Raw genomic sequence first — 21,943 nt, forward strand, 5'->3', positions numbered from 1 at the left:
GTGTTTAATCTACACGCCCCGGCTGCTCTGACAGGCAGTGCTGCTGTCCGTCACCTACCCCCGCAAATACAGCATCTGCTGGTTTTGTCCTATCATGCAAATTTTGTTTAGGTGCACTGTTGAATCAATTCGAACTCTTAATGCTGTATCAAGGGGATAACAAATACTCAAGTGCTTTACAGCTTTCCACAGTGGATTTTAAGTTATTTATTTATATATCTATTTATTTGAGGCACACGTGTGTCTAAATGGAATCCTAAATAAAATCTCAAACCCCAGCTTTGGTGTTTGTTGGCACTGGGTGGCGTGTCTGCAGGAACCTGTGGAAACGAGGGAGCAGCTCCACATGTGGGAGGTTACAGCAGTTTTGATTCACTTGCAGTCCTTGTAAGTATCTAAATCGATATAGTACTAGAAATACTTTTCTAACACCTGGACAGCACTGGCTGCTCTTTGTTTCACGGATTAAATCTGTTTTCTTGTTGATTAGGCCTGAAAGTATACGAATTCAAACACTAAGAAAACGATACAAATTCCCAATTCTGCAACACAGCGGCCGGTTGGGGGACCCGAAGCCGGGTCCAGCAGAGCGGGTCAGGGTGAGGACTCGAATCCGGACCCCGCGGGTGGGTTCGGTCGGCTCGGGACCCGAACACGAGACCCGGGGGCTGGGTTAGGTGAGGCCGGGACTCGAACCCTGGGCCCGGTAGGGTCGGACTCGAATCCGGGCTCCGTGCTCTGCGAGGCAGCGGGCGGGCGGGCGAGCGGGCGGAAGCACGGCGGCGGATGAGGCGGGCCGTGCCGGCGGATGAGGCGGGGCCGCGCCGGGCCGGGCCGGGCCGGGCTGAGCCGCGCCGGCACCCGCGGCCATGAGCTACGAGCAGCGCCGTGACTGGGGCCGCGGTCGCGGCCGGGGCCGGGGCCACGGCAGCGATGGCGGCGCCGCCGCCGCCTCCTCCGCGGCGGGCGGCGGAGGCGGGCGGGGACGGCACCCCAGCCACCTGAAGGGCCGCGAGATCGGGCTGTGGTACGCCCGCAGGCAGGGCCAGAAGAACCGGGACGCCGACCGGCAGCAGGTGAGGGACGCGGGGACGCGTGCTGGGGCGGGGGGCTGTCCCTCTCCGCGCAGGCAGAGCCGGAGGTGTCCGGTCGTGCCCGGAGTCCCTGGTCACAGCGGCGGGCCGGTGTGTGAGCGCTGCTGTGGCCGTTGTTTGCGGTGCCCGGAGCCCTGGGCACAGCGGCGGGCCGGTGTGTGAGCGCTGCTGTGGCCGTTGTTTGCGGTGCCCGGAGCCCTGGGCACAGCGGCGGGCCGGTGTGTGAGCGCTGCTGTGGCCGTTGTTTGCGGTGCCCGGAGCCCTGGGCACAGCGGCGGGCCGGTGTGTGAGGGCTGCCGCGGCCGTTGTTGGGCTGCTCGGGCTCCCCGCTGATGATGGACCCTGTGCTTTCTGCCCTAGAGAGCTGTGGTGCGCATGGACGAGCGCCGGGAAGAGCAAATCGTGCAGCTGCTGAATTCTGTCCAGACTAAAAACGACAAAGAGCAAGAAGGCATGTCCTGGTGGTCTGGGGATGAAGAAGGGTAAAGAGATATAATTACCAGTTCATTTATTTACTTTGAATTGCACAAACTTTCCACAAGCTGTCAGGAAGATGTGTCAGAAGTGATTTGCCTTTATTGAGTGTACTGGCTCAACAAATACCCTCCAGTTTCTCCACATGTCACATTGTCACACTGAAATGGTTGTAGTCATTGCTGTAAAACTCTTTCATTACTGCTGAGTTTAGGGTGTTGAATTTCTACTTAAACTCATAAAACTTCTAACTCATCTCAAGGCTTACTACAGTGGATGCATGGGACTTTTCAGCTCTCTTGGCCTCTGGAACAACTCTTCCTGAAGTGGATTATGGCTTCTGTTTTGAGTTATTGTGCAGTCTTGGAACATTTTCGCAGGGTCTGTTCTGGAGTCATTAAGGATTTGCAGGAATAGCTGGAATGGGCCCGTGTGCTGAATGAGGGGATTGGGGCTCCCTTTGGTGTGGGATCCAGTTATGGGGCAGTGGGTCAAGCTGTCCTTTTCTGATGATGCTTTGTTTTTGTTGCTTTGGGGCTTTGTTTGGTACGAAAGAACAAAGTGTGTTTTTTCTTAGATCCTGATGTCAGGTTTTTGGTGGTTGGTAGTTTGAGACTTTATTTTGGTTTAATGATTTTCGCTGCAGTGACAGACCCAGAGCGGCTGGCGCTGCCCCTGGATCCCTGGCAGTGCCCAGGACTGGGTTGGACACTGGGGTTTGGAGCACCTGGGGCAGTGGGAGGTGTTCCTACCATGGCAAGGTGGCTCTGGGTGGCCTTTGAAGTCCTTCCAACCCAAACCATTCCGTGGTTCTCTGTTCCCATGGACTGTTGGTTCATTAACTGCTGGATGTAATTACCTGCACTCTGCGTGTGGCCAGGCACAGCTGGGGGAATCTGAAGTTCTTGTTCTGTCATTCCAGCCCTGCTCCAGAGCAGCCTGCCAAAGTGAAACCAGATGCTGAGAAAGCTCCTGTAAGACAGATACCAACCTGGGAGAAAACATCCCTGGATTTGGATGTGGAATTCCTCTGTGAAAAAACCGAGCAGGATGCTGATTTAGATGAACAACTTAAAGAAGACTTAATGAAGAAGAGATCTGATCCCAGATATATTGAAATGCAGGTACTTTTCCCTGTGTTAAGTTGAAAACTTTTAACTGGATTTTTTAAAATTAAGCTAACCTCAAAATGTAATCCCTCATAATTTACTAGAAAGTCGTCATGATGTTACTTTTGCTAAAAATTATCTTTAGAATTCATAAAATTTATACCTATTGATAGAACAGTGGTTAAAAATTGGAAATTACAAATTTCAGAAACAGTTAGAATCTGAAATTTGAAGCTGACGTGTTGTTCTTTTGGGTGGGTGTCTCTTTCTTTTTTATGGATTGTGTCCCTGCAGTTATGTCTGAAACTAGAAGCACAGCACTGGGCTGTGAAGGAATGGCCTCCTGAAAACAGAGGGGGTTTTGTTTTGAACAGCCATGTACAGAAAATGGTCTTTCCCTGGACACCAGTTCTCTCTTCCATACCAGGCCCTACTCTTGCACCTGTATATACCTGCCTTGTTGTGTACTTAAGTGTTGGGCTGAAATAATTTTTCTAAATTGAATGAAACTGAAACAACACAGGAATTAAAGTTATTTCCCACGGGCCTGTGTTTATACAAGTGTGGCTGAGCAGTTTGTCATTATTTTGTAGTTTAGCCCAAACTAAAGGGTGAAATCTAATAGAGGTGAAATCTGTTCTATTGCTTCAGTGTTGAAAAGATGTTTAAAGAGAAACATTTTTTCTTTTTCCCCAGAGATTCCGAGAGAAGCTGCCCTCATACGGGATGAGAGAGGTGAGTGTGCATTGAGAGAGTCTCTGTGGTGCAGTGCTCCAAAGAGGGGCTGTTATTAATTGATGTTAATTCTTAGGCTGGTATCCCCTGTATGCAGTAGAAATGGAATATTCTGATATTCTGTTTGCTTTTGCAGGCTCAGTGGGTGTTCAGTGAGCTCCTTCCTACAGTCCCTCTATTTGTCATAATGTCCTTGCTGTTAGGATTGGTTTCTTTAAATAGTCATACTGCCCTTAACAGTCCTTGGGGTGGGGAGGACGAGGCTGGGAAAGTGTTCCTCTTGGTACAAGAAATGTTAAAATATTGTGCTGAAAACCTTTAGTTTGTGCAGGCTTGGAGTCCAACGGGGCAAACTCTTGTGTTCAGCTTCCAGAGATCTACAGGAGCAAAGCAGGAAGCAGAAAGGTTAAAAATGTATTTCAGGCTTTCATTTTAGTTCTTCTATGTTGCTTTCATTCAGGATCTAAAGCATTTAAAGCTAGTGTTGAGGTTGAGCATGCCTTAAACCCTACACATGTGAAGTGCAAATGTGCAGAAATGGCTTCTGTGAGATTTAACGTTTTTGGTAGCATTACAGGAGGCAGCAGAGCACGTTGATACTTTGCTCAGAGTTCACCCCACAGGAGCAGGGAATTGTCAGAATCCTCCACAGCGTGTTTGCAGCAGCAGAGCAGTAACAGCTGTGTCTCTGTGTGGCCAGGAGCTGGTGAAGCTGATCAACAGCAACCGCGTGACGGTGATCAGCGGCGAGACGGGCTGCGGCAAGACCACGCAGGTGACACAGTTCATCCTGGACGACCACATCGAGCGTGGCCTGGGCTCCACCTGCAGGATCGTGTGCACACAGCCCCGCAGGATCAGCGCCATCTCTGTGAGTGCCCCTGCCCAGGCTGCCGCAAGTAACGGTGCTGGTAACCTGCACTCACTGGCTGTTCACAAGGTTCAGTGTCCGTGGAGCACTGGCACTGCAGCCTCCTTCTTCCCTGGCTTTAGTCATGGGGTACATCTGTGGGTTTAATGGATTTGGGCAGTGCAAATGCCCACTAAGATAAAAACTAATGCAGTGTCAGGCCCTCTAGAGGTGTGTTAATGAGCAGGAAAGAATCTGGCTTTCAAATGCTCTGTAGTTACTCTCCTTGGTAGTTCAGTGTCAGATGGCCAAGCTCTGAAACGGGAATGGGCTGGTAATGCTCTGTGTTCCTAGAGAGTCTTGTTCCTGGGTTGTTGCTCTCATGGGAGGAGAAAAGGTGTTCTTCAGGGCATTTCTTAATTTACAAACCTCTCAGAACCAGGCGTTCCTACTGGTGAGCAGCTCAGTCAGAGATCAGCCTGATTTTCTTTGTCCCCCTCAGGTGGCCGAGAGAGTGGCTGCTGAGAGGGCAGAGAGCTGTGGCAATGGCAGGAGCACGGGGTACCAGATCCGCCTGCAGAGGTGAGCGGCTCCATGGCAAGGGTCTCTTGTTATCCAAAGGAGACAATTTGAAAAGTACTTCTAAAAAGAAAGAACTGCTTTCCTGCTGGTGTTTTCCCCTGAAGGAATTCCTGCGAGGAAGGGATGAGCTTTTTGAATTTTAGGAAGAGGTTTGAGTGCATTTACTATCTTTTATGTGACAGTGACTATTCTAAGTTAGGCTTTGTCTAATAAGTCCTGTTTTCAGCTCTTGTAAACGGTTCTGCTGTGGGCAGAAGTAAAACTGATGTCCCTAATCAATGAATTTCAAGAAAAAATGAAAATGCTCCAAACCATATTTCTGTGGAAAGCTGTGCATTTGCTACACATATTTATGGATCAATTCCCTGGGACCATGTAATAGGTGCAGTGACAGAAGCTTGCAGAGCAAAAGCTTTTACGTTTGTAGTTGGCTATAATTGAAAAATCTGAAGTGGTACCAGCACGTAAGGGAACCCGTTTGTTGAAGCAAAACTGCTGGTGAGAGAGGAGAGCTGAGCCCTCCCAGCATTTTACCTGGGGTTCATAGAATCTCTGCTATTCCTCTTTGCTCCCAGTGCTGTGCATGTGAGTGCCCTCTGAGCTGCAGGAGGTGGGGATCAGCACCTCAGTGTGCAGGGGATGGCACAGGGTGCCTGGAAGCCAGGGCCTCTCCCTGCTCCATTCCCCAGCCACAGAGGTGATGCAGCAGTGGCCCAGTTCCTTGTGCTGTGAGTGAGGGAGGCAGTGAGGCACATTGCATCATGTCTGCCATGGCACCTGCAGCTGGGGTTTAAAGTTTTACAGCATTTTGTTAAATACAGAGGAAAACTGAGGAGTTCTTATTTTATTGTGTCTCTTTCAGCCGCTTGCCAAGGAAACAAGGTTCCATTTTGTACTGTACCACGGGAATTGTCCTGCAGTGGCTCCAGTCAGATAAGTAAGAGCTCCTGTTTAATGAGACACTGAATGCAATTATGGAATGAGTCCTGAGCTGTTCCAAACAGTCATGGCTCTGCTTTTTATTTTTTCTAAAAGCAAAAGTTTAACTTCTTCCCCTTCTCTTTTTAGGCACTTGTCCAGCATCAGTCATGTAGTTCTTGATGAAATCCATGAAAGAAATCTTCAATCAGATGTTTTAATGAGCATTATTAAAGATCTTCTGAATGTTCGGCAGGATCTGAAAGTCATACTGATGAGTGCTACTTTAAATGCAGAGAAGTTTTCCGAGTACTTTGGTAGGTGAAATGCTTCCTAGAAATGTTCTTCTTAAGTAATTTAGGCTTCTAAAAGTATAGTGCAGTTCTTGAATGATAGCATTGATTTGTATCAAAGGAAGAAATTACTTCAGTTTTACAAATACCTGCCAGCTGCTGGAGATGCAGTTTCTCTCAGTTTTATCTCATTGCTTCTGGTTTTGCTTTTCAGACACATTATGGAAACAGAATCCACAGAATATTTTCCTAGTAAATATTTACCACGTTTAGCATTCTTGCTCTGAGGGGGCAAGCAGATGGAACTTTGTGTTGTTCAGTCTCACAGCTTTTTCCAGTAGCTGGAACCAGTTGAACATCGTGGTGTGCAGAATACTGCCTGCTGCCCGTCCTTCTTTTATTCAGCAGCCTTACTTGGGGGTGAATGTGACATCTTCCCTGACAACTGGAAATGTCCCGTAGACATGACAGCTATATTGCAGAACTAGTGAGGAATGTTTATTGCTTCTGTTCTTGCAGTGCAGTATTTCATCAGTGGTTTTAAAACTGAGTTCTGCCTCCCTCCACAGACCATTGCCCGATGATTCACATCCCTGGGTTCACTTTCCCAGTGGTGGAATATCTGCTTGAAGATGTCATTGAGAAGTTGAGGCAAGTGTTTTTTCTGAACATCGTTTCAGAGAGTATTTGGGCGGGGGCTTAGCCTAGTGTGTGTATGTTCAAAGATTAACTTGTCATAAAGAAGAGTTGCCTGTATTTTTCAACAGTAAACCTCCTAAGGGGGGCCTTGTACAGTAATTACAGGTTACCCATAATTCCACAGTTACCTGGGAATATTGGCTTGAGGGGGAGAACAGTTTCTCTGTTGCTGTGGTGAATTTTCAGGTCTCTAAATTAAGCTAGTCTTTCTTGCTGTTCACTTTTTTCCCCTACCTGTTCTCATACTTAGTAGGGCTGGTCCCTGCTTTTGTAAGATTTCTGTCAGAAGAGAAACTGAAGATTCTTACACATGATTTAGCTAAAGCACAGCATATTGTCCATGGTTTGAAAACTGTGCAGCTGCTGTAAATGCCCTCAGTTTCAAATGAAATTGTGTCTGCTCCTGCTGTGCACAGGTACACCCCGGAGAAGACGGACCGCCGGCTGCACTGGAGGAAGGGCTTCATGCAGGGCCACATGAGCAGGCCAGAGAAGGAAGAGAAGGAGGAGATCTACAGGCAGCAGTGGCCAGGCTACCTAAGGCAGCTGCAGGGCAGGTTGGGCCCAAGTTTCTCTTCTACTTCCATTTTACAGGCAGCTCTGAAGTGACAACCATAAATTAGTGCTGTGTTGTGTTGCTGGGCTTTAGTAACAGTGGGATAGTGGCTGCTGTGGAAAATGGTGATGGAATTATCTGTACAGTTGGCTGGCAGCTAGTGAAGTGCTTTAGAGACAGCAGGATTAGCTCCCTTTGCCTCTGAGTTGTTCAAGTTAAATTTCAGTTCATTACCTAAATACAAATTGTCAGTCCCTGGCTCATCAATGAGAAGGAGGGAGGTCATGCAAGTGCTTCAAAACAGTTCAGTCATGACATGGTAATTCCTCAGCAGTTCTGAACTGACAATAATCACACTGAACTAAATGTGGAGAGCCCTTTGGAGGTGCAGGAATTGCTCAGAGAACTGAGCTGATTGCAGGTGGGTTCATGGCTGGGTGGCTCACTCAGAGCTTTACATGTCTGTGCTTTCCCTGCTGCAGGTATTCAGCAAGCACAATCAGTGCCTTGGAAATGATGGATGATGACAAGGTGGACCTGGACCTTATAGCAGCACTGATCAGACACATTGTGCTGGAAGAGGAGGTACAGTGGGACTGAGCTGGGGGCAGTGCCAGAGCTGGCAATGGCTTTGGCTGGTTACACAGAAAGAAGAGAAGTTTTTGTTTGCTCTTCTAAGTAATTGAACAGTTTTGAACTACTTTTATGTTCAGATAAATACATGGAGGTAGCTCTTTTCTAGAAAAAAAAAAAAAAACCCTTGACAGACTGTACCAGGCTGGGTCAGTGAGGTTTCACATCTCACATGCCCACCATATGTCAGTGTGCAAGGAGCTGGCTCTCTGTGCAGTGTGTGATGTGTTCTGACCTCTCTTCCCTTCACTGCCTCTTTTCCCCGTAGGATGGTGCAATTCTGGTGTTTCTGCCAGGCTGGGATAACATCAGCACTTTGCATGAGCTCTTGATGTCTCAAGTCATGTTTAAGTCAGGTAAAACCCAAACTCTCTGTGGGACTTCTGGCAGTGGCACTGGGGGCAGACTCCTTTTGCATGGGGTTGCTGCAGTTGGGCTGGATTCATTTTTTCCCTTGTCTCCTCTCCAGAGTGTTCAGCAGGTTTTGTGTGTCTGGTGTCCTTTCCTCTGCTAACAACAACTCATTTTCCTCAGTGTGGGAGTGACAATCTGAAAAACAACCTGACCTGCGTCTTCTTCCTCTTGTCCTTTCCTGCAGCTGGGAGAGCTCCCATCCAAAACTAAACTCCATTCTGTGTGTGCTTCCTCTGTGCTTCATCCTTGAGCAGCTTCCCCTGCTTTGCTGATCGTTCCCTTAAATCCTGTTGATTTGAGAATTTCTTACAATCCCTCAAGTACTCTGTGCCTGTCTGACACATTTAACTTGTCCTTTTGCATCTCTCATATTTCCATCTCACCTGTCTTAGCTGGGCTCTTGGCTGTTCAGATGGTGACTTGCAGTGTGGTTGTGTACATTCCATAGATGCAGAATTCCAGTTCATTGGAAGATTGAGTGTCAGTTTGTGTATTAAACTTGACCAATTATTTAATAACTTCAGAATTTAAAAAGGAAGTCTGAATTACTATACATAACTTCACATATTGTCTTAACTCTTCATGTTGTAGCATCGTAAAAAAGGCCTTTATACCTTTTTACTTTAGAATTTGCTGTTATGATACAAATACCTGTGATCTCAGAGCAAGAAGCAGTAGCCTGACTTGCGGCCTATTTTCTCTGTTCTGCATGGTTGATTTAATAGATTTTCCTGTAAAATTGGAAGTTTCTGTGCTTACACCATATCTTCTACTGATTTTTAACTTTCAGATAGGTTTATTATCATCCCTTTGCATTCACTGATGCCTACTGTTAACCAGACTCAGGTATGCTTCTCTTTTATTGCAATTTTTCACAACTACAAGAAAAAAAAAAAAAGAATGAAGCACATGTTTGCTTTTGGCAAAGACATAAATGGGCCCTGGATAATTACAGGTGTTCAAGAAGACCCCGCCAGGAGTCAGGAAAATTGTGATTGCAACCAACATTGCAGAAACCAGGTAAGTGCCTGGCTGCCCAGAGCCAGGAAAGCTATGTGTTTAACAAAATAAATGGAAGTGATGATTTAAAGTATAAGCCTCTTTGGTGTTCCTGAAAATATGTTTGCGTTTGTGCCATTAGTTTAGAAATATTTATAGACTAAACAGAGTTTTCCTATAATTGTTTTAAACAATCCAGCCAGCTCTGTTGTTTTGAACAGTTAAACTACAGGAATACTAAACAATTGCTGGAATGATTTGTACAGGATAATCTGAGCTGCCTGTCCTCTGTTCAGAGTCCAAGTGGGAACTTCTGCCAGACCAAGGAGAATAAATCAGTAACATAGTTCTTAATGAAATTCCAAAGGCAGATTTTTTTAATTGCTGGCTCTGTTTGGGAGGGAATAAAGAGAGGCCAAAGCCAATCCTAGGTCACACTTGCAAAGGTGAAAAGTTGCTTTTTTTTCCTCTTTTTTTCCAACAGCATCACGATTGATGACGTGGTGTTCGTTATAGATGGGGGGAAAATAAAGGAGACTCACTTTGACACCCAGAACAACATCAGCACCATGGCTGCAGAGTGGGTCAGCAAAGCCAATGCCAAGCAGAGGAAGGGTCGAGCAGGAAGGTAGGAACAGGGGGTGCTTAGGGAAGTTTGGGGATGTTGAGTTTCCCACAGTGCTGAAGGTTCTTTATTATTTGCATGTGCTGGCACAGCTGGCTCCTGTTCCTGGGCAGGGAATGATTTCCTTGCCTTCCTAGGAAGCTGAATTGACTTGTGCTGTGTTTAACTCCACAGTTTCCCTCCTATACAAGAGTGTCCTGCATTTTGTAATTTTTGTCATTGCCCTCACACCTGATTTATGAGGCTGATACAGTAAAGTGGAAATGGTGTAAAAATTAATTTCTGTGTTCTCTATGCTTCTTTCCTGCTGATGGGTCTTCAGAAGACTGAAGTGGGTTTTACAATTGAATGCATTTCAGTTCTAATTCCTGGAGGAGTTTTGGGAAGCTCTTTGTAAGAAATAGACCCATAATGTATCAGTTTCGTTGGTTAAAAAAACCCAACAAATGCCCAAACCCATAAGAATAGTTTCTTTAAATCATTGCAGGGTTCAGCCAGGCCACTGTTACCATCTGTACAACGGGCTGCGTGCCAGCCTGCTGGATGATTATCAGTTACCAGAGATCCTGAGGACACCCTTGGAAGAACTTTGCTTACAAATCAAGGTAAAGGCAGGAATCTTCAGAAATATTTATTACCTATTTTTCCATTGGGATAAATGGTGAGAGAATAAGTTAATCCAACTGTGAGCCTAGAGTTGTTCATCCAAAACAGTGAGAATGCCAGTGAGTCAATTTATATGATCTCTTAAAAGAATTTTACTACAAAGTCGTTTTAGAACTGGTGTGAATTTCCTTTTTGGCAGTTTGCATTGAATTCCTTACAAAAGCAGAAGGATTGCCATGTGTAAGTGAACTGAATGAAGAATAGATTCTTCTGCTGCAAATTCCATCACTAGTACATTTTTTTGTCCTTAGTTCTTAACCCAAGAAATTCTTACTGGGGCTGTGAATTACTCACACTACTTCAATGAGTGTGGTTACTGCTAACCAGTTTTAGACAACCATCTTTCTCCAGCTGCTGTAGGCTTTTGTTGCGATTTTTCTTTCAGATCCTGAGGCTTGGTGGAATTGCCTATTTTCTGAGCAAACTGATGGACCCCCCCTCTCGTGATGCTGTGATGTTGGCCATAAATCACCTCATGGAGCTGGTAAAGTGTTGTTCATCTGTTCAGAGCCGTGGTACTGTGGGTGTCACCAGGCAGGGGTGCCTGCACAGCTCTGGGCATTGCAGCCCCTTCCCCTTGCGCAGAGCCTCGGTGGACCCTCACTGCACAGAGGGGACATTCCACACAATCCGTGGTGCTTGGGGCCCTGCAGAGTGCTGCAGAGGGACTTTGTAAAGGACTCCAAACACACACGTGGCCCTGCACTTCGGTGACTCCCTCCTCTGTACCCTGCTGCCTCCCTGCTGCCGGTGGGTCAGTGAGGAGCTGGAGACAAACGAGCACGTGGGAGGAGCACCTTGTGTCATCGTTCCCTTGGCTGCTGGGGCAGGAGAGGTTCATGGCACATTTGTTCTGCTGACTCCTTGCTCTGGTGGCATTTGTACAGATGAGTTGTAGCCATAGATAGGAACAGCTGGTTTGGGTATTAGTGGGGGATACCTGTGTACCAAGGAAATGCTCCCCATTTCATATGGTGTGTGTTTCTTTCCTCTCTGCCCTTGTGCTGGCAGAATGCTCTGGACAGGCAGGAGGAGCTGACTCCCCTGGGTGTGCACCTGGCACGGCTGCCCGTGGAGCCACACATTGGGAAGATGATCCTGTTTGGAGCCTTGTTCTGCTGCCTGGACCCCGTGCTGACCATTGCAGCCAGCCTCAGCTTCAAGGACCCTTTTGTCATCCCTCTGGTAAAGTCTCACAGACCACAGTTACCTGTGGGAATTTAAGAATCTCAGGAGGACGCTGGGACTCAGTGAGGTGTTATAGTTTAAGAGCACTTTCATTAGTGTCATGGTAATTACATTTTTACTAGTGAGTTGCCTTTGCATACTATGAATTATCATTTTTCCTGTGGAATATTTGAAATAACTATAATTCTCATGTGTTACATACAAAGTACTGCTGTACAGATGTACCTGAGTTTGGAGAAGAGAACTGTCATGTCAGTCTAGGTATTATGTAGGTTCTGATTTTTAGGGCAAAGAGAAAATCGCAGATGCAAGAAGAAAGGAGCTGTCAAAGAACTCGAAAAGCGACCATCTGACTGTGGTGAATGCCTTCACTGTAAGCATGTTTTCATGTGGTTTTTTCTCCTAGAATTTTAATTTTAATAATATTGATGATCCTAAGGAAAAAGCTGATCAGCTTATGCTCTGTAGGCTTTCTTGTTTGGCTTCTACAGAAACATGAAACCCAACCGATTTTCACCCTTCTAGTGTTGCATAATCTTGTCTCCAGGCTCAGTAACCTGATTTCTGGAGGACAAGTCTGAAAATGACAAAGGAAACACAGTACTGTAGTTACCTTGCTGAAATTGTTCACTTTTGGCCTCTACAAGAGGCTGAAGCCAACTTCAGAGTGTGGGATGTTGTGCTGTACTGTGTTGTGGTGAGGAGAGGAGGAAATAAACAGCCTGGAAAACACAAGTTACTGCCCAGAACTTTAACTTTGTTAATTCCATCAAAGGGTGGGTGCTGTGGCAAACACAGCCAGGTATCACTGCCCACCAGGGCAAAAGGAAGGCTGTGATTCAGCATGTTGTGAAGTTGTGTTTCTCTGCACTGTGGTGTGTGCACATATACAGAGAGATCAAAGGACTTGCTTTCTCCCTGGTAGGGAACATGTTTGATGACCTCCAGTTTTGGCTGTCCTTAAGTCTGTAGTGTTCACTTACACAAACCCCTTACACTTCTGGTTTCCATTCCCAGGGCTGGGAAGAGGCTCGGAGTTGTGGTTTCAGGAATGAGAAGGACTATTGCTGGGAATATTTCCTGTCCTCAAATACCATGCAGGTAACAGCACCTGCCAGGGCCACACGGGATCCTGTGTGTGGGGAAGAGCAGGAGCCTTTGGCACAGCATCATTCTGTGCAATGTTTGTTGTTTCCTAGATGCTGCATAACATGAAAGGGCAGTTTGCTGAGCATCTCCTTGCAGCTGGGTTTGTGAATAGTAGAAACCCCAAGGATCCCAAATCTAACACCAACTCAGGTAACCATGGAGGGAAAGGGAGCACTTATCCCAGCTGAAATCTCAGCTTGCAGAAGTGCCTCACTCTCTTTGCTGTCTCCTGCAGGTAATGAGAAGCTGCTCAAAGCAGTCATCTGTGCTGGCCTGTATCCCAAGGTGGCAAAGATCCGGCCCAGCTTCAGCAAAAAGAGAAAAATGTGAGGGTTTGCTTTAAAGCTGGTTTGTATTCAGGGTGTTTTCTACATGGCATAATTTGGCAAGGTGAAGCAGTGGCTTGAGTGAATGGCATGAATGAATCTCACTTTAGAGTTGGAGTCATGGTTGTGCATTCCTTCCTCTGAGAAGGGTGGGATTGTTGATTTCTTAACATCTGGATTCCTGGTAGCACCTGAACTAACTTGTGTGACCTTCTCAAGCCATGCATGATGTTACAGCCTCTCAGTAGCACTGCTCTAAAGGGGTTCTACAGCAGCAGTTCAAACACTGTCACTCCTGGTTCTTTGGGAAAAGACCCCAGGGATCCTGCTCTGTTGATTTATCACTTCTTGTATTATCAGACTTTTTTTTTTTGTTGTTGTTTTTTCTTTGAAGGGTGAAAGTTTGCACCAAGACAGATGGATCAGTGAATATCCATCCCAAATCAGTGAATGTGGAGGAGACAGAGTTCCATTACAACTGGCTGGTGTACCATTTGAAGATGAGGACCAGCAGTGTGAGTCAGAGCTGTGCTTGTGGGGTTCATTTGTTTTATTATCCCCTCTTAATGAGACTGGGTCAGGGTTCAGCCTTTGTTCTGGGGCCTTCCTGTCCTAGGCCATTCCTTGTACACACCATCAGATTATTTCCTTTGTGATACTGGGGTATTGTACCACAAATAATCAACTTCTGTAGTTTAGTTCTTGGGGTTTTGTTGAGGATTTGGGTTTTTTAAGGTCTGGCAGTAACAGGTGTAAATTCTTTTAGTGTTTTTTTTTTTTTTTTGTTTAATTTAAATACAGTCCTAACACTTCTTAATATGCTGATGTTTTTTCCTCTCATTGTTTGGAGCATCTGGTTTCATTTCACCACTGTGTTAAAGACTGAAAGACTTGGGACCATTTTTGCCCTTGTGCAATCTAATTTCGTGTAACTTTTTTTTAACTGAGTTGCTTCATGCATTCTTTAGAATTTCTGAGTAACTGAGTAAGGATCTTCTGGAAATCTGTAGGAGTCTCATTAAGGATTACTGATGGCACTGGAGATATTTAGAGGGTGATCAGAGAATTCTGTTGTTGTGCAGATTTACCTGTATGATTGTACAGAGGTGTCTCCATACTGCCTCTTGTTCTTTGGAGGGGATATATCCATTCAGAAGGATAAGGACCAGGACACCATCGCTGTGGATGAGTGGATTGTTTTCCAGTCTCCAGAAAAAATAGCAAACTTGGTCAAGGTAACTGTTTCAAAATCATGTACCTGGGAGGCTCAGTGTAACACTGGTTCTGCTTAGGGATCTCTGGATTCGATATTCCTGTGGGCCTATTGATTTATCACTCAGGGAGATGATGTTTGAAATGCACTCCCAGCAAACAGTTCTAGCACACAAAGTAAGCAAAAGAGATTTAATTTTGCACAGATAGTGTGGGATGACTTGGTCAGTACAGGCGACATCCACACAGATGTGGAAACAGGAGAGTGGGGCTCCTCAGTTAATAGGAATGGGTTCCATAGCACTGTTTAATATTAGATCCCAAAAATCATACCGGACTCTTTTTTAAAATTTTATTTCTATTTTAAACCAGTCTTTTTAATCCTGAGGTAGTTAGCTAAGTGCTGGGTGGGCTGTAAGAGGCATCACTTCCAGAGATGGTCACCTCTCATCAAAGTGACTGGGTTTTGAGAGTGTTTGATTGTGAAAATAGCAGTGTGGAGATGAACTGAGGGGAGAAGAGCAGGTATAAAGGTTGGGAGAACAGGGGCCCGAGGCACTGGAACCTCTCTGTTGGTGCTGTGTGTAGCAGTAACACCCATCTCTTGCCTTTTTCCTTCTTTTCCTTTCTTACAACACTTCCCAGAAACTGAGAAAAGAACTGGATGACCTTCTACAAGAGAAAATAGAGAGCCCCCATCCCGTGGACTGGGATGACATCAAAAGCAGGGACACAGCAGTGCTGACAGCGATCATAGACCTGATCACCACGCAGGAGAACGAGGGCGTGCGGAACTTCGCGCCGCGCTTCCAGGGCGAGCGCTACAGCTGACGCCGCCGGCCTGCGCCTCCCTGGCACAGCAGCTCTGAGGCTGGGCAGCCACTGCTGTGGGGGAGCTGGAGCTTTCCTCGTCCTGAGGAGCAGTGAGTTACCTGGGCTAGCTGGCAGTGTGTGTACGTGCATGTGTTCCGTGCTCCGTGGGGCTTCGCGAGGGACGGAGAGGCAGCTGGTGGATGGTGTAAGGTTCTTGTCCTGCTGTAGCTGTTTTCTTTGGGATTTTTACCCATCAGGTGACAGATATTTAAAAACCCTGCTAAAATACTGCTTAGTAATACCTAAACTGTTTTGGTTTTTTTTTTTCCTTTAATGGGGTGTGGTGAGTAATTACACTTGCTGTGTTATTCCAGCTGTGCAGCAGTCTGCTCACCAGTATTCCACAGAAGGTAATTACAGCTTAATTTAACTAAACTTGAAAACACTTGTTGAATTTGTATGGTGGGAGGAAACAATCTTCAGAAATTCTCCTTTTCTGCATTTCATCCCATTTAATTAATCTTCCTTTGTTTTCTGTCCCCATCCATCATCACTACTGACTGAAATAGCAGATTGCGGAAAGCATGGTTAGATGAAAGTCATGTTGGGTTATGTGTTAAGGGTTCATTGCATTGGAGGCTTTTTATTGTTTTGTATTTTTTTAAAGAAGTTCATGTATGGGTTATAGTATTCCATTATGAGTCTTTTTTTGCAAGTCTTATTTCAACTGTTCTCACTGTTTTGAATGGTCTCCAGATATGGAAGATTATTTGAATAACAAAGTTTGTTAAGGATTTTGAGGTTTATCCTTGAGAAGAAAAACCTGGAAATATAATTTTTCTCCCTTCTTTGGTGTTTTTTTGGTTTTCTTTCTTTGCAGACATGACTCTAATCATCAAGTTCAGGGGGATTTATGCTTCATTGTGAGGAAAGCAGAGCAGCTCAAGTGAAACAAGTTGAAGTTAGTGGCTAGGCTGTGCTTTCTGTTGGGTTAACAAGGGATGGAGGGTGCCAAGCTCCTCATTGCCACTGGTTTAACCTCCTTCCCCAGCACCAAGTGACCATTCCACCCTCAGGTGTTCTAAATGAGGAGACAGAGGAGGAGAATCACCCTGCCCTGGGGCTGGGGATGCCAGAGGGAGGCTGAGGAAGGGGAGGGAGGAGGCAGGCCTGGTGCATTCTCTGGGGGATCACCACATCAGGTTGGACCCCCAAGCAGCAGAGGGAACTGAAGACTTTTCCCATCTCCCCCTTAATGGTGCCTCAGCAATGAGATGCTGTCCCAGGCACTGCTCCAAGTCCAACAGGTAAATGGGATCTATGACATGAGGTAGGACACAAGATTGTGCTATTTATCTTTACAGAACAGGAAAATGTAAAATGCCAGGGTTTACTGAAGAGATTTACCTTCTCTGACAAAAATGACATTGTCAACTGGTGGCTTTATGGCATTTAATACAAAATCAAAACTTTTTTTAGTAAGGATTTAAAAGCACTTTATTGATTGTTGTCCTATAAAATCATAGAAGTCTTTTAATTCCTGAAGAACTGTGTCCAACAATAGGAAAAATGAAAAATGTCTTTACAAAACATTACAGCATTTTTTGAAAAACTAGGTATGAAAAATATATACAGTGCATTAAAAAAATCTGAATAAAATTAATGCCTGGATTTATACATTCAGTTATGTGTTAAACATCCACATGTATACAGTAAAATTTGTTAAAACAGTAGCAGTGTTTTTACTATGTTAAATAAGTCTTTGTTCAATTTACAGTTTCTCATTACTATTCTATCAGTCCACTTATAAATTAATTTGCAAGGCTGTATAACCACTGTCACACTGTCCAGATAAGTATTTTTGTACAAAATTACTGCCTTCCTAATGTAGCTTAAGTTATTAGATCGACACATCTTTACAAACAGTTCACTCACCACTGAAATCAGCATCTTACATAAAAACCAGCAGAGGCTGGGGAAGGCAACAGAATGAAGCCTTGGTAGTACAAGTTGTCCCCTCGTTTCCACACTGCTGAGTCAGCAGCTGGCCCTTAACACAGAGGGTTTTTCTCATCCACATCCACACTCTCCCACCTCTCTGCAGCCACCTGCCCTGAACTCTGCTCAGCCACGAGTGCATTTGTTCCCAGAGCAGTGAGTGCAGTTCACGTTCTCATCGCCCCTGTTCTGAAGCACTGAGTGAGGCGAGACCTCAGTCGACAGCTGAGGAAGCCTTAAACAACTGCCAGCACTAAATACCTGTGACTGCAGCAAAACACCTGTGCTAGGAGGGAGCAGCAGCACCTGCTCTGCACAGGGCGGTGCCTTTATCCAGCTTGCAGAAATCCTTTGCCCACAGCAGAACCTGGAGCAGTCTGAGCAGCCTCATGGAGCTGCAGAGTCCTCGTGAGGTGCTGCCAGCTGTGCCCGTGCCAGGCCAGGGCCAGCCCTGGACTTGCCCTGGAGAGGTAGGCAGCCTTTAGAGAGGCCAGAGCTGGGCACTGGAGCTCAGGGAACACACGGCTGCTGACACAAAGGCAAGTGTGACACAGGGCCTGGGGCTGCAGGACAGCCAGCACTGCTGAAAACAACTTCAGGTGCTCCAAAGCAGAAGGAGCGGGAGCACAAGGAGGCAGCGAGGCAGGAGCTGCAGGAGTGCCCAGCCACTGCTGCAAGTGCTGCTGCTGCTGGGGCCGGGGCTCAGCCCGGAGCTGTCGGAGCAGGGATGCCAGTGTCCGGGTGCTGCTGGGCTGTGGCCCTGCTGTCCCCTGTCCCAGAGCAGCCCCAGTGGGGTGAGGCACGGCTACACGTTGGTTTCCAGCCCCAGCAGGCGCCCCATGCGCTCCATGTTCTTGTCCAGGGTGGCCCTGCAGGTGATCTCCTTGGCACACTCCGAGGGGAACCAGCCCCTCTGGCCGTCCCGCAGCCGCTCCCCCTCGTACCAGCCTGCGGGGAGGGACAGCAGTGACACCTCTGCACCGACCCTGCCCTGCCCTGGGGGCACTGAGGGGCATTCTGCATCTGCCTTCACTGGGGATCGTGCACCAGGTCAGGAGAGCTTTGGCAGGTGTTTGCAATCCAGCCAGACCAGGTAAAAAATAGTATGTGCAAAGCATTGCACAATTTCACTGTCTTTTTTGTCATTCAAATATAGTTTGAAGTAATGCTATAGTACAGTGACAGAATCTCTGATTTCACAGGTAACTGAGCAACAGCAAGTTAGAATTTAGTCCCTCAAGTACTGACTTGGGCAGCACTTGGTGCTATCGATGCCATTGTGGGCAGGTCTGGGCAAGAGCCACAGTGATCTTGGGACACAGGATCCTGTGTCAAACCTCAGCTCAAGCACCCTGTGCCAGAGCTGCAGCAGGAGAGCCCAGGCCATGGCACGACAGACTGGGGCTGTTTCTCTTGGACAACCCTGGCACTCGCTAGAATGTCTGAGCTCTGTGGTTTTAGACTAATTCAATTTCCTATTTGTGGACACCTCCCATGCCAATACTGGCCAGCAGCCATGTTCTACAGCTGGTTACAGCTGCTGCTTCCTTTAGAAACCTGAACCCAAACGCTCACGTTTTCCTTGGAAGTTGAACTGTTACTCACTGCAGCCCTGTGCTAATAGGAAACACATTTCTGTAGCTGGATCTCCCTGCAAAGGTGACAAATGGTTACTGACACAAAATCCTCACTCACCATCATTCACTTTTTGATAAACCAAAACCACATCAGCGACTTGGAGAGAGAGCTCATCGGCCTGCTTGGCTGTGTACGTCCTGATGGTCTCCACCTGAGCCAGGCCTGGGGAAGGAGAGAGCCAGGCTCAGTTACACCAGTCACGGGCTTTTACTACAACAAGCACCATTCATTTAAAACACTTCCACTCTACACCTTCCCCCATGCCTCGGGGCGGCTGCAGCCCAGCCCCAGTGAGGGCAGCGCCCTGCAGAGCACCCAGCAGCCCCAGCATTGTCACTTACTGGTCCTGTCCGTGTGCTGCCTGTCGCTGTCCTGGCCCAGCGCCGTGATCCAGCGGGCTCTGTCACTCCTGCAAAGCACAACCATGTCCCAGCTCATGTCCTGGAGAATGCTCAGTTCTGAGGCTGCCCCTGCTTCTTCCAGTGCCTCCATCTCTCCCTTCAGCCCCTGTGAGTAACCCAGCACCTCTGTGTATGCTCTGCCTTCTTCCCAGGGCCATAGAAAGTTCTCACCTAACACTGGTGCTTTTCTCCTTAGGACCCAATGCCACAGGAGGGGGTGAAACATGATAAAACTGTGCTGAGAGTCTTTGGTTCAGAGAAAACATTTCAGTTTTACCTGCACAAAACTATTCTGAACTGTTTGGCCTTGGAAATTCCCCTCCCATCCTTCTCAAAAGATAAGACTATAAAAATAGGTAACTTAAAATACAGGAATTCTTTTCAGACTCTTGCTCTGAGTGATGATCAGCTGGACTGCTATTTATACTGCAAACAGCACAGAACAAATCAATAATAAGTCTGCAGAACAAAATGTCTTTTCATACAAAGCCCAGACAACTAAAAATGTCCTGCATTTTTTCCCCAATAAAATTGCATTTCCAAACAAGTCTGAATCATCTCCTGCTTTCATAATGAGATCTTCAATAGAAAGCACTGATGATCTTCAGTTCCTTTCATGGTTATTCTAAACTTTGAAAGCCAACCTAAAACTATCGATTTTTCCAGGCAGGGACATGTCTGGAGCACTCCCTTTCATGTCTCTGTCCTGCCTCCAGCTTCCCCCAGAACAAGTGAACTCTTTCAGCGCTGGGAGGCCGAGGAAGTTGATGGCACATGCACACCCCAGAGCAGACACTGGGTGCTGCTGCTTTCTAAGGCAGGGCACTCCTATGGCACGTGCACATCCCAGAGCAGGCACAGGTTTCTAAGGCAGGGCACGCCTATGGCACATGCACATCCCAGAGCAGGCACAGGTTTCTAAGGCAGGGCACTCCTATGGCACGTGCACATCCCAGAGCAGGCACAGGTTTCTAAGGCAGGGCACTCCTCAGGGCGCCCCAGAGAGAGGAGCAGAGCTGCTCCTGCCCTAACCCTGCTGCTCCATCCACCATCAGCACATCCCAGCGCCTGCTCAGGGCCCAGAGTGCTCTGGCTGTGCCTGGGACACTCCTGTGCCACACCCTGGTGCTGTGCCTGCAGTGACAGCCCCACGGTGACAGCCCCACGGTGACAGCCCCACAGTGACAGCCCCACCGTGACAGCCCCACAGTTACAGCCCCACGGTGACAGCCCCACAGTGACAGCCCCACAGTGACAGCCCCACAGTGACAGCCCCACAGTGACAGCCCCACGGTGACAGCCCCACGGTGACAGCTCCACGGTGACAGCCCCACAGTTACAGCCCCACGGTGACAGCCCCACGGTGACAGCCCCACGGTGACAGCCCCACAGTGACAGCCCCACAGTGACAGCCCCATGGTAACAGCCTCACGGTGACAGCTCCACGGTGACAGCCCCACGGTGACAGCCCCACAGTGACAGCCCCATGGTAACAGCCCCACGGTGACAGCCCCACAGTGACAGCCCCATGGTAACAGCCCCACGGTGACAGCTCCACGGTGACAGCCCCACAGTGACAGCTCCACGGTGACAGCTCCACGGTGACAGCCCCACAGTGACAGCCCCACGGTGACAGCTCCACGGTGACAGCTCCACGGTGACAGCCCCACCGTGACAGCCCCACAGTGACAGCCCCTGGCAGCACTGACCCTCGGGTGAGGCTCCCAGCACAGGGCTGGCCCCCACAGGGACCTGCCCGAGGCACAGCTACACTCATCTCTGCAGGCAGAGTTCCTCCCTAATCGAGGCCTTACCCAGCAGTTTAAATTAATAACCCAGAAGAAGTAATAGAAAGAAATAAATAAATAAACATGTGCTACTGTGGGCAGGGCGGGAGGAGCTGCCTGCGGACACAGCCAGGTGCAGAAACCCCTCGGCAGCGGTACTCACTGCGTGTCTGCTCCCAGGAGCATCTCCACCCTGTCGCCGGCGTGGTTGCTGAGCAGCAGGAGCCTGAAGAGGTGGGAGGCCGCGCTCCTGCCCGGGTGCAGCATCCCCGGGGCGCCCCTGCCCGGAGAGGAGCCGGGCCCGGGCTCGTCCCCGTCGCAGGGCAGCACCAGCAGCTGCTCCCGCAGCGAGTACCCGGTCACGTTGTAGCTCTCCTCACTGCGGGGCAGGCAGGGAACAAAGCCGGGTCAGGGCTCGGATCCCCGCTCCCTTTGGCCGCCAGCAGCCACGGCCGCAGCACCGCGGCGGGGACGGCTCTTCCAGCGCCTCCCAGCCCCACACAGGGGTGAGCAGCTGCTGTCAGCGCTCTGTGTAACGCAAAGCCCCAGCTGAGCTCCCAGGGCACGTTTTCAGACATTTTCACCGGGGTTCTGGGAAATAAACACTGACAGGGCTTTGGGCTCTTTCTGCAGAATGACTTTGTGCGCTCCCAAATGACGGACACACAGCATGCTTCTAATGGAACCAATTCTGCTCAGATGCCCTGAAGCAGGGCATGGGTTGACTGGGGTTTGGTTTTTTAGGGTAAGTTTGGGGATTTTTGGAGGTGTATTTTTTTTTTTA

General features: G+C 47.9%; 2 protein-coding genes across 3 annotated transcripts in view; one reads left to right on the forward strand and one right to left on the reverse strand.

Annotated features, from left to right (window-relative positions):
- Nucleotides 1–862: 862 nt before the first annotated feature.
- DHX36 (DEAH-box helicase 36) lies at nt 863–16,182 on the forward strand. The gene is made up of 25 exons (XM_058812529.1): nt 863–1,076; nt 1,455–1,576; nt 2,491–2,692; nt 3,374–3,412; nt 4,113–4,283; nt 4,765–4,844; nt 5,707–5,781; nt 5,913–6,079; nt 6,625–6,706; nt 7,171–7,311; nt 7,793–7,895; nt 8,212–8,299; nt 9,148–9,203; nt 9,313–9,377; nt 9,841–9,984; nt 10,469–10,586; nt 11,033–11,131; nt 11,659–11,832; nt 12,122–12,208; nt 12,853–12,936; nt 13,035–13,134; nt 13,220–13,310; nt 13,705–13,825; nt 14,393–14,545; nt 15,168–16,182. The coding sequence occupies exons 1-25, from the start codon at nt 870–872 to the stop codon at nt 15,351–15,353; spliced, it is 2,955 nt and encodes a 984-aa protein (XP_058668512.1). The 5' UTR covers nt 863–869; the 3' UTR covers nt 15,354–16,182.
- Nucleotides 16,183–16,820: 638 nt separating this feature from the next.
- The window catches only part of ARHGEF26 (Rho guanine nucleotide exchange factor 26), a 28,947-nt gene continuing 23,824 nt past the window's right edge, over nt 16,821–21,943 (reverse strand). For both annotated transcript variants that reach the window (XM_058812531.1, XM_058812530.1), the window contains 4 exons: nt 21,323–21,538; nt 19,313–19,380; nt 19,029–19,133; nt 16,821–18,281 (listed from right to left, as the gene is read on the reverse strand). In XM_058812531.1, the coding sequence (XP_058668514.1) occupies nt 18,139–18,281; nt 19,029–19,133; nt 19,313–19,380; nt 21,323–21,538 (532 nt within the window). In that variant the 3' untranslated portion in view covers nt 16,821–18,138. The remainder of the gene's footprint in view (nt 18,282–19,028; nt 19,134–19,312; nt 19,381–21,322; nt 21,539–21,943) is intronic.

Source organism: Ammospiza caudacuta, chromosome 11 (genome assembly GCF_027887145.1).
Source record: "Ammospiza caudacuta isolate bAmmCau1 chromosome 11, bAmmCau1.pri, whole genome shotgun sequence".
Taxonomy (NCBI): domain Eukaryota; kingdom Metazoa; phylum Chordata; class Aves; order Passeriformes; family Passerellidae; genus Ammospiza; species Ammospiza caudacuta.